Below are 9,482 nucleotides of genomic sequence, written 5' to 3' on the forward strand. Positions count from 1 at the left end.
TGTAGAACGAGAACTGATAAAAGGCTGGAATTTTAAGAAGCGTAAATATCTCGGTTACATAAATATTCATCAGTTCATACAGCGCGAATGGCCCAAAGGTACAGGGGATACTTTCTACAGCTGACATTCGTCGTACTACAAATCAAGACACATTGGTAACTATAGAATCACGCATCTAAAACAATAGTGTATCTTGCATGATTATGCGATACAAAAGATTTCTAACTGTAACAAGTAACAGAGTTAAGCTGTTAAAAACTTCCATATAATAGTATATGTAACCAAACTGATCGCGGTCCTCCTGCAGCTGCTGAGCTGCATCGCTTGAGCACTAAACATCAATCCACTCGAACCAGATGGCTGTATACCAAGCTGATTTACCAGAAATATTCATTTACCCTGATTAGTTTTAGTAGTTAAACAAATTGAGTGGTACCTGAATTAGCATTGAAACAAGAAACTTTGGATGGGTTTTAAAAATCAATTAGCAATAAGCCAAAATGATGTCGAAAAGTTCAACATCTCCAGTTGATGAGCCGTAAACTGAATAGGACACTGCATTAGTTTCAGAGGATTGAGTTTAAGATTTCAAACTCAAAAACATGATAAGTACTCTTATTGTGACAGTGTCGTAGGTTTAAAGACGAAGATATGGTAAAACTTACATCTTTTGCATGAAATCCAGTAATAAAGGGCATCAATCTCCACTGCACTGTAGCTAGCTTCATGGATAAGAACTGCAATATAAAATAAATACAGCAGTAATTACAAGTCGCAATGCTTAAACAAATACTACAGGTTCAAGCCTTTTTTCTAGCCTAGTGATGGAATCCATGTTGAAACAACGACAAGGATTGAGTTCGTCAAAAATAACCCCGGAACAAAGAAACACCCAGTTTTCAATGAGGGAAAAATAAAGAGTAACAATATAACAGATTTAGTTCAAATTCAAAGATCAATGAAAACATCAAAAGAGAATATCAGAGAAGGAATTCATACCTGCTTCAATGTTATAGGAGTTTCAATAGTTGCTTTAAACTCCACCGCTGAGGTTGAAGAATGAAAGTCGCTTTCTTTTTTCTGTCATTTGGAAATAGGTCACCAGTACGACTCCAATACCGTGCATTTTAAAGTAGGACACTACTGCGCAACTCCAAAAGCTGGTTCACCATACCGACAGTCCAGGCCTCTTATGTAGCACTGTTACTTGCTTATTGGAGTTCGACCACCTAAGCATATGGCTGATGTCTAAAATAGTCATTGCGCATAACCAGCACCGGTCCCACTGCTTGGAAGTAAGCCACTACTAGCCATATCACTGAGAATATTAAGCACCTCCTCCATGTTTCCTGCTTTATGGTTAACCTCAACAAGGACTTTAGCAAGCTCCGCATCAGTAAGTTTACAGCTTCTCAACACATTTTCCAGAACATCTCCAAGCTCCATGTTCATCTCTTCTTTAGACAGTGATTTAATCAATGCAAGGATGGTTACGGTATGGGGAATGAAACCAGAATGCACCATCTCCTTATACAGATCATATGCCTTGGATGTATTCCCCCACTTGGAATGACCATGTACAAGCACATTGTACACGGCTTCAGTAGCCTTTTGGCCTCTCTGCAGCAAAGATTCAAAGACTCTATCTGCTTCATTCATCAAACCCTTCACGCAGAAACCTTTCAGAAGGGCCGCTGCGTTGCTAAATTCACTGTTTCCACAGCTTTCTATCAGTGTGTCGTAGGTGACACCAGCAGGGACAGAATCCTCATAGAACATCTTGAACAGTAGCCTCTTTGCTTCCTTGGTACGGGATTGTTTATTAAGCCCGTTTATAAGTACACTGTACGTGACAACATCGGGAAGGAGACCATTTTGGATCATTTCATCATGCAGATGAAAAGCTTGTCTGATATTACCTTGCTGACAGTAGGCATTTATTAGTGTTGTGTAAGTGACTTCATCGGGTGGCAAAGCTAGACGTAACATCTCTTCAAAAAGACCACAGGCATCGGTAACCTTGTTTTGCTGACATAGTCCCTTTATGAGAGACGAATAGGTAATAACATCTGGCGAAATACCTCTTGCAACCATCTCTTGCTTCATCTGGAATGCCCTGTCTAGCTCGAGACTCCTACAGAACCCGGATATAATGGTACTATAACTCACAACATCCGGAACCAACCCTCTCTCAGTCATATCTTGAATCAAGTGCATAGCCTCCTCCATCTTCCCCATCACACAATGCCCCTTGATAAGGGCATTGTAAGTCACTAGAGAAGGTGAAAACCCACTGTCTGTCATTTCCTTCAATAAACGATAGGCTTCATTAAGCAAACCCTGCTGGGAAAAGCCATCAATCAAGGTCGTATATGTAACTTCATTGGGACGAAGCCCTCTGGTGCGCATCTGATCTAAGAAATCCATGGCACGACTCAAATTGCCGTCCTTGCACATGTTGTTGATCAAAGATGTGTAAGTAATGACATCAGGAGACAGGCCGCTAGTCATCATCTGAGAATGCAGAACAAGGGCCTGGTGGAAGTTACCTAGCTTACAGTGAGCATGAACAAGGGTATTAAATGTGACTTCATCAGGTTGAAGACCATGGTGGGTCATATCGTCAAGCACCTCAGTGGCTTGGTTGATGCTGCCTTCTCGACAAAGGCCGTTAATCAGAGTGTTGTAGGTGATCAAGTTGGGTTGTAGACAGTTGGACTTGATGAAACGAAACAGATTAATGGTGTCGTCAGGGCGACCTAATCGAAACAAGGCATTTAGGAGGGTATTACAGGAAACGAGATTAGGGAGACAGCCAATTCTGCGCATATGAGAGAAGAACCCTAAAGCCCTGCGCAAATCCCCAGAAGCGCAAAAAGCACGAATCAAAATGTTGAAAGTAAAGACATTGGGTGAAATGGCAAGGCGAGTAGTCATGTCATGGTACAAGCTCTGAGCTAGAAGCAACTGAAAAGGAGTGGGTGTGCGCAAGGTAATGGCATGAAGAAGGGAGTTATAAGAAAGAATACCAGGCATAAAGCCATGGTGGATAGCTAGGCGAAGGGTAAGAAGAGCCTTATCAATGAACTGAAGAGAAGAATAGGATTTAACCATGAGATCAATTACAGAGGAGGACGTGGAAGTGGAGGTGGAGGCGGGGTGGAACAATTGGTAGGAAGAGTGGAGATGTTGGAAGACAAGTTGGCCAGAAGGGTCGTGGTGGTGGGATTGGACGGCGAGGTCTTGGGCAAGGGGAAGGGCAGTCTTGAAAAGGTGGAAACGAGTAAGGATGTGAAGGGCATATACTTTACAGCGAGCGTCAAAAAAGGGGTGACTACGAGCCCAGTTGATGAACTTGAGCGTTAGGGAGGCGTCAGACTGGGATTTGAGCAGCAACATACAACCTGCCTCTGAGCTAAATTTTGGAAGCAATGACGACAGTTGCTGTGGATGTCGACGGAGGTATGTCATCGCTTTCTCTGCCACCTCATTCGCAATAACATCTCCATTTTTTATCATTTCCACCTCTGCTATTGAAATTACGTAAGATACCTAGAACAACATAAGGAACAACAACAAAAACATCAACATAAACACATCATTTACCTACAGCACCACCTTCTCTTCTATTCAATTATTCAACAGCAATTATAACAATAATTATAATAAAAACAATAACAGTAACAGCAACCGCATAAGTAGCCATGCCAATATGAATAGCAGTAACAGTAACGATAACAGTAAAAGGCGAAAAATGAGGCACAATCAACTACAATAATTTACATAGAAATACTCAATAAACCACGTAAGAATACACACTGACACATGGTTATATTTGACCTGTCTTAAGCTTAAGACGGATAGTGCCCGTCTTAAACAAGAATTTGTGTTAAATTAAACCACCAAAATCACAGCTCAACATATACACATAATCACACCACACAGGTTTAAAGGGCAGTAGATATCGTGTTACCTTAAATCGTAAAATTAGTCCGAAAATGGCGAAAAACACTCACCACTTGCTCCAAAGAAAACCCAGAAACTCAAATACAACAAAGATTGTACCAAAGTTTCAGACTTTCAACAGTAACAGGCTACTGGGTTTCAGTGTTTCACACAAAAATCAGTAAACAGGCAATTGAAAGAATAAATTCATGTTATTCATACACAAATTAAAACCTAATTAAACAACATATATTTGCTAAATTGGGTGTTAATTAATGTCAAATGTCACCAATCAACCTAACAAATCAAATTTATCAAAACAGAAATACAAAAAAGAGAGTCAGAGAGAAAATATACCAATGGAGACAATTGTATTTGATTGAGGAATGGAAATGGCGCTTGAACGGGTCTGGACTGGACTGTGGACTCAACCTCGTTATACAATAATCCCGACTTAAGAGCCAACTAGTCTTTTTTAAAATCGTCTTATAATATAAATGTCTTATTTCAGCTTATTGATAAGGAGTATCTTGAATATTGAAGACACCCTAAATGAGTTTTTTGTGAGAGGAAATGGATCGTGGACCATTTCGCATTATACAATGAAATAAGAATTTGTGGTCTTTTTTATGTTTAAGACGAATACTCTTATCTTAAATACGGAGTAATAATTTGTGTTTAACAGCATTTTCACTTTATTAATATTTTCTTTTTGTTGAGTTGTCCTTTATATTTAATCTCACTTATTAATAGATTTTTATATATCTTGATCCACTTAGGACTGTGGGTGATCCACAGCTCCACCCATGGCCGTGAATTGTGATCATCAATCCATGACCATATTCTTGACAAGACGTGGGTGCCTGGGTGGTCCACGTCCGAGGGTATTAATCATTATTTATTTACAAGATTATATTTACTATTCAGTTTTAAAATTTACTAAAATTAAGAAGAAAAATTGTCATTTGGTATCCGTTTTTATGAAGAATCGGATAAGTTAGAACTTAGAAGTGTTGTGTCATAATGATGTTAGTTGTATTTGAGATGTTGCCAGGAAGTGGCAAGGGATAATGTAGAAAAAATAAGCAAGAAATGGCAACAATGTAAATTAAAATGTCGACGATGTTTGACAACTCCAACTCCAACTCCAACTCCAAGCAGACACCATGTTACTTTTGATCGATATCTTCCACGATCTTTTATCCTTTTATCTTTTTATCCATCACTCAAATTGCGCTGATATACATCTCAAGATCCACAGGACCACAGCCAGGCCTTGAAGGAGGTGTGACATGAACATCAAGGACAGCATAAGTACCTATGCAAGTAACTAACTAGGAGTAACTTCTATTTTACACCAAAAAGAACAAATTTCATGTGAGAGTGAGACCAGTCTCATTAATTATTTCTACCCCTTACTCGAAACTCAAACGGGGACGGAGGGAGTATATTTTATAATCCTATCAAAATATGGGGAACCTTGATCATGTGTTCACATTTCACAATACAAGGTAATCAAGTATCCAAACAAAAATCACAAGGTACATACTACATACATACTTTGGTGGTATATAAACTACGACTAATTTCTCTTAAGACGGATATATCACTAATGAACCTGTCTTTCTGTCTACTCCTACCAGATCCTCATTATTGTTACAGGATCAAATAATACTCTTGTTGGTTTAATTAATCTGCCCTTTGTACATTTGTCTTAAACAAGAGGATAAACAGCTTTTGATCCAATGAAAAATACAGAAATCCTCCTACTGAATGTGTTACAAATGATCCAAAGCTGCTCCCTACAATACAATGCCAAGCTGGTCCATATACTCCATCAAATTCCTGCATTCAAAACACTAACTTATCAAAAACCAATCTAACTCATCCCTTACATCCCATCCAACCCCAAATTCATATGTCAGACTCAGCTATTTTATGAAAAATCTCGCAGTATCAATGTAGTACCCACATCCAAGTATCGAGTGTGAGACAATTTAACACAAACTTAAAATCGACAATAACCCGTAAGATCCCACTAGGCCACTACAAACGACTACCCCATCTATACCAATCATTTGTTAATTTTTGATTAAAAAAAAGACCCTCACACAAAATAAAAAAGATAAACAAATGATTGAGACAGACGGAATATAAGAGGTAAATGAAACAAATCAAAAAACAAATACATGGAACATACATATGAAAACCAGTAGTAATAAGGTACCTTTTTGAGGGATAAAGCAAGATTCTTAGAACTGAATTTTTCAAGACTATCTTTGATCTTTCTAGCAAAACCAACAGCATGGATCTGAATAAAAGGGGGCATATCAGCAGCCACTAATTTTGCACTATTTGTTAACAAAAAATTATTCAACTCTACTTGTGCATCACTTAATGATTTACTATTCCCAACCCCACAACTTCTTACTACTACTACTTCCTTAGGTGGTTTCCTGATTTTCACCACTTGTAACTCTTTTTTACTTCCCTCTTCATGATTTTTACCTATTTTATCAACTCTCTTAACCTCTTTTCCACTTTCCAAAACTACCCTTTTCCCTTTCTTCACTACTTTATGAGTTAAACCATGATTTGAGGGCTCTAACATAGCTGATTTGGAAAGGGACTTAGCTTGTGAATGGACATCTATGAGTTTTTGGGAAGGAGGGTAGTTTAGGGATTTTTGAGATTGTGGGTTAGGGTTTAGCCTTGAGAAGTGGTTGGTGAGGTTGTATACTGTGGAGGTTTTGGTGGTTGTTGAAGGGTTTATTTGTCTTTTCACAGTGGGTTTTGTTATGATTTCTGGTTCTGGAGCTGCTAACCTGCGCCTGTTGGTGGCTATGTGAGACATCTTTCTGGGTTGCAATGAAGCAAGAGAGAGATGAGAGCTTTTGTTGGAAAAAGTGGGTTAAGAATTTTTTGTTTTAACTAACACCACTTTAAGAGCTCAAGTGGTAGGGAAATGAGAATTGATGTGTTATGACTTATGGTCTTATGGACTACTAAGAAATGTGGGAAATGTGTTTTCCTAAACAAAAAAAAAAAAAAAAAAAATTAAAATTAAATGTTAGAAGTGAGAAGATTATTCATTTAAATTAGGGTTTTTTTTGTCAAACACAACATTTAAAAAGTTTTTTTTTTTCAAATACCACCTTTAAAAAAAGGTTTGTAAAACACAACCTTTAATAATTTTTTTTTGTAAAACACAACATTTTGACCAGAGTTTAACTACTTGCAATATGATGACTTTAAATCGATATTTGAGGTAACAAACGAGGTTGATTTGAGATGTTCTTAGACTCTTTGGAAAGGTGGGAGTACAAGCTTTCCAAGGGTTACCAATACGGTGGTAATAGGCGGCCTTATGTGTGGTCTATTGGTGTGTAAAGTAAGGCTGGTCAAGGAGTGAATTGGAGGTAAAAACAAATCAATTTACTCTTTGACCAGCCTTACTTTACACACCAATAGACCCTACATAAGGCCACCTATCACCGCCGTATTGATAACACCTGGAAAGTTTGTACTCCCACCTTTCCAATGAGTCTAAAAACACCTCAAATCGACCTCGTTTGCTATCTCAAACATCGACTGAAAGTCACCTCATTGGAAGTGTTCAAACTCTAGCCAAAATGTCGTGTTTAACAAAAAAAAAAATTATTAAAGGTTGTGTTTAACAAACTTTCTTTTAAAGGTGGTGTTTGGAAAAAAAGTTTTTTAAAGGTTGTGTTTGACAAAAAAACCTTTAAATTAATACTCCGTCTAATTATTTAGAATTGTCCCATTTAACTAAAAGGGTAGTGCTTCCTTATGGACGGATTTTACTCTTTTATGGACGAAAATGACCATTTTATTCCTTTTATTTCAACTCCCTAATTTTTTATTTTCTCTCTCTATATTCAATTCTCCTCCTTGAATTTTACCGCCTCCCTCTCCCACTCCTCCCACAGTCCCACTACCTTGCCACTGCCCTTCTCGGCCTCAGCTAGCCGCCAACCACCGCCTCCTTCCCTCGCTTTCCTTGATTGATGACGCCCACGACACCAATGGCGACCCGTCAGCTAGACGAATATTTGAACTGTAGTACTTGGAGTATCTTTATACAGAAATTGTGTTGTGTAGGAAATGCCATATCTTGTGTAGTGTGAATTGTCTTCTTCACGGGGTAGTTACTGATGTATTATACTTACATATTGACAGTGGTATAATACCAAAGTTATTGCCTTTAAAGATCATTGGATTGTGTTTTATTAGAACGTGAGCAGTGAAATAGACGAACTTGCCTTTAATTGACAGTGGTATAATACCAAAGTTATTAGCGGTGAAATAGACGAAATTGACAGTGGTGTAATACCAAAGCTATTGCCTTTAATTCGCTGCCCAACATGGGCGACGGCGGCCATCCCTCTTCCGAACGTCGGCGACGATTTAAAGAAACCCTAATTAATTAGACTCTAATTTAATTAGAGTAAATCAATTCCTTAATTTGATATAATATAATTAAGAATTAGAATTATTACTTGATCGATCAATACGAAAATTAGCATCCATAATTGTGTAATTTGATGGATTTGATTAATTTGTAAATTTAATTAATTTTGTGAGGGAGAGAATTAGAGAGACTTAGAGAGGATTAGAGAGAATTAGAGACAACTAGGCAAATGACATACTATGGAAACATAATGAAAAAAAGTCCATAAAAGAGTAAAACTCATCCATGAATGAGCAACTACGAACTAAAATACTCCTCACAAAATCTTAAAAAGTGGGCCAATTCCAAAGAATAGTCGGGAGATTAGGCCAGTGCCACCAAACAGCCACAATTGAGGTCTGTCTATCTGTGTCGGAGTTGAGAGAACCCGACCCAATCCGCAATGACCCGCCTCCTCACATGGGCCATTCCCGGCCCGGGGTCTTCAGGCATGGCTCGCACTATCCCAACACGACGTCACGCCCTAATTCATGCCATATTATATTATACCTCTCATTTTCATTCATTTACCCTTTTCTACTCAAATGTATTTACAACTACCCAATTTATTCAGAATTAAATCCGGACCATTTAAAGGTAATGAACCTCCATTTCTTTTGAGAAAATGGAGATGATTCTTACTCGTTTAATGGACCACTCCAACCAGGGTAAATTAGGGGACAAGTAAAGTGAGTTATGCATTTCTACTCAGAGAATCATAGCGCAGCTTTCCACGACTTCGGTTGATAAAGAAGGGAGGACTGAGGAGGCAATCAGGCAACTTTGAAAGAGTTTGACCAATTGTTCCACACTTCCACCAACCAAACCTTAATTACAACAATCAATCAATTAATTCATCTTATAATATCGCTCCAAATAGACGATCGTACAATGTTTCATTCATTCTTGGGATATTAGACTTTTTCATGATAGCGCATCAAAAAAACTTTGACCGTCAATAAATCTTGACTACAAGTTCAGAATACGATAAACTTTTTTTTCCAAATTAACCGTCTTTAAGAGGTCTTCCGTTTGAAAAAAAATTCACCGACGTCTTAACTCGTAG

The 9,482-nt window shown here is 38.1% G+C and overlaps 2 protein-coding genes across 4 annotated transcripts; both read right to left on the bottom strand.

The window, feature by feature from the left end:
• Positions 1-30: 30 nt before the first annotated feature.
• Positions 31-4,676, bottom strand: LOC141653168 (pentatricopeptide repeat-containing protein At5g39710). Of its 3 annotated transcripts, none has more exons than XM_074460845.1 (4): positions 4,303-4,645; positions 1,000-3,552; positions 666-737; positions 31-372 (listed from the first exon to the last, which is right to left on the bottom strand). In XM_074460845.1, the coding sequence occupies exon 2, from the start codon at positions 3,517-3,519 to the stop codon at positions 1,258-1,260; it is 2,262 nt and encodes a 753-aa protein (XP_074316946.1). In that variant the 5' UTR covers positions 3,520-3,552; positions 4,303-4,645; the 3' UTR covers positions 31-372; positions 666-737; positions 1,000-1,257. The 3 variants fall into 3 exon arrangements, with proteins under 3 accessions (XP_074316946.1, XP_074316948.1, XP_074316947.1); XM_074460847.1 differs by having other exon boundaries at positions 1,000-3,527; positions 4,303-4,388; XM_074460846.1 differs by lacking the exon at positions 666-737 and having other exon boundaries at positions 4,303-4,676.
• Positions 4,677-5,392: 716 nt separating this feature from the next.
• LOC141653156 (uncharacterized) lies at positions 5,393-6,930 on the bottom strand. Its single transcript, XM_074460831.1, has 2 exons — positions 6,173-6,930; positions 5,393-5,790 (listed from the first exon to the last, which is right to left on the bottom strand). Exons 1-2 carry the CDS (start codon positions 6,797-6,799, stop codon positions 5,635-5,637), a joined length of 783 nt encoding a protein of 260 aa, XP_074316932.1. The 5' UTR covers positions 6,800-6,930; the 3' UTR covers positions 5,393-5,634.
• Positions 6,931-9,482: the final 2,552 nt, after the last annotated feature.

The sequence above is a fragment of the Silene latifolia genome, chromosome 4 (genome assembly GCF_048544455.1).
Source record: "Silene latifolia isolate original U9 population chromosome 4, ASM4854445v1, whole genome shotgun sequence".
NCBI classification, from domain to species: Eukaryota; Viridiplantae; Streptophyta; class Magnoliopsida; order Caryophyllales; family Caryophyllaceae; genus Silene; species Silene latifolia.

What these genes read in the sequence shown, in the direction of transcription:
- LOC141653168 (XM_074460846.1), bottom strand. Translation starts at nt 3,519, where the DNA reads ATGATAAAAAATGGAGATGTTATTGCGAATGAGGTGGCAGAGAAAGCG.
- LOC141653156 (XM_074460831.1), bottom strand. Translation starts at nt 6,799, where the DNA reads ATGTCTCACATAGCCACCAACAGGCGCAGGTTAGCAGCTCCAGAACCA. An exon ending in TTGCTTTATCCCTCAAAAAG is followed by an intron (nt 5,791 to 6,172) that starts GTACCTTATTAC and finishes TTTTGAATGCAG; the next exon opens with GAATTTGATGGAGTATATGG.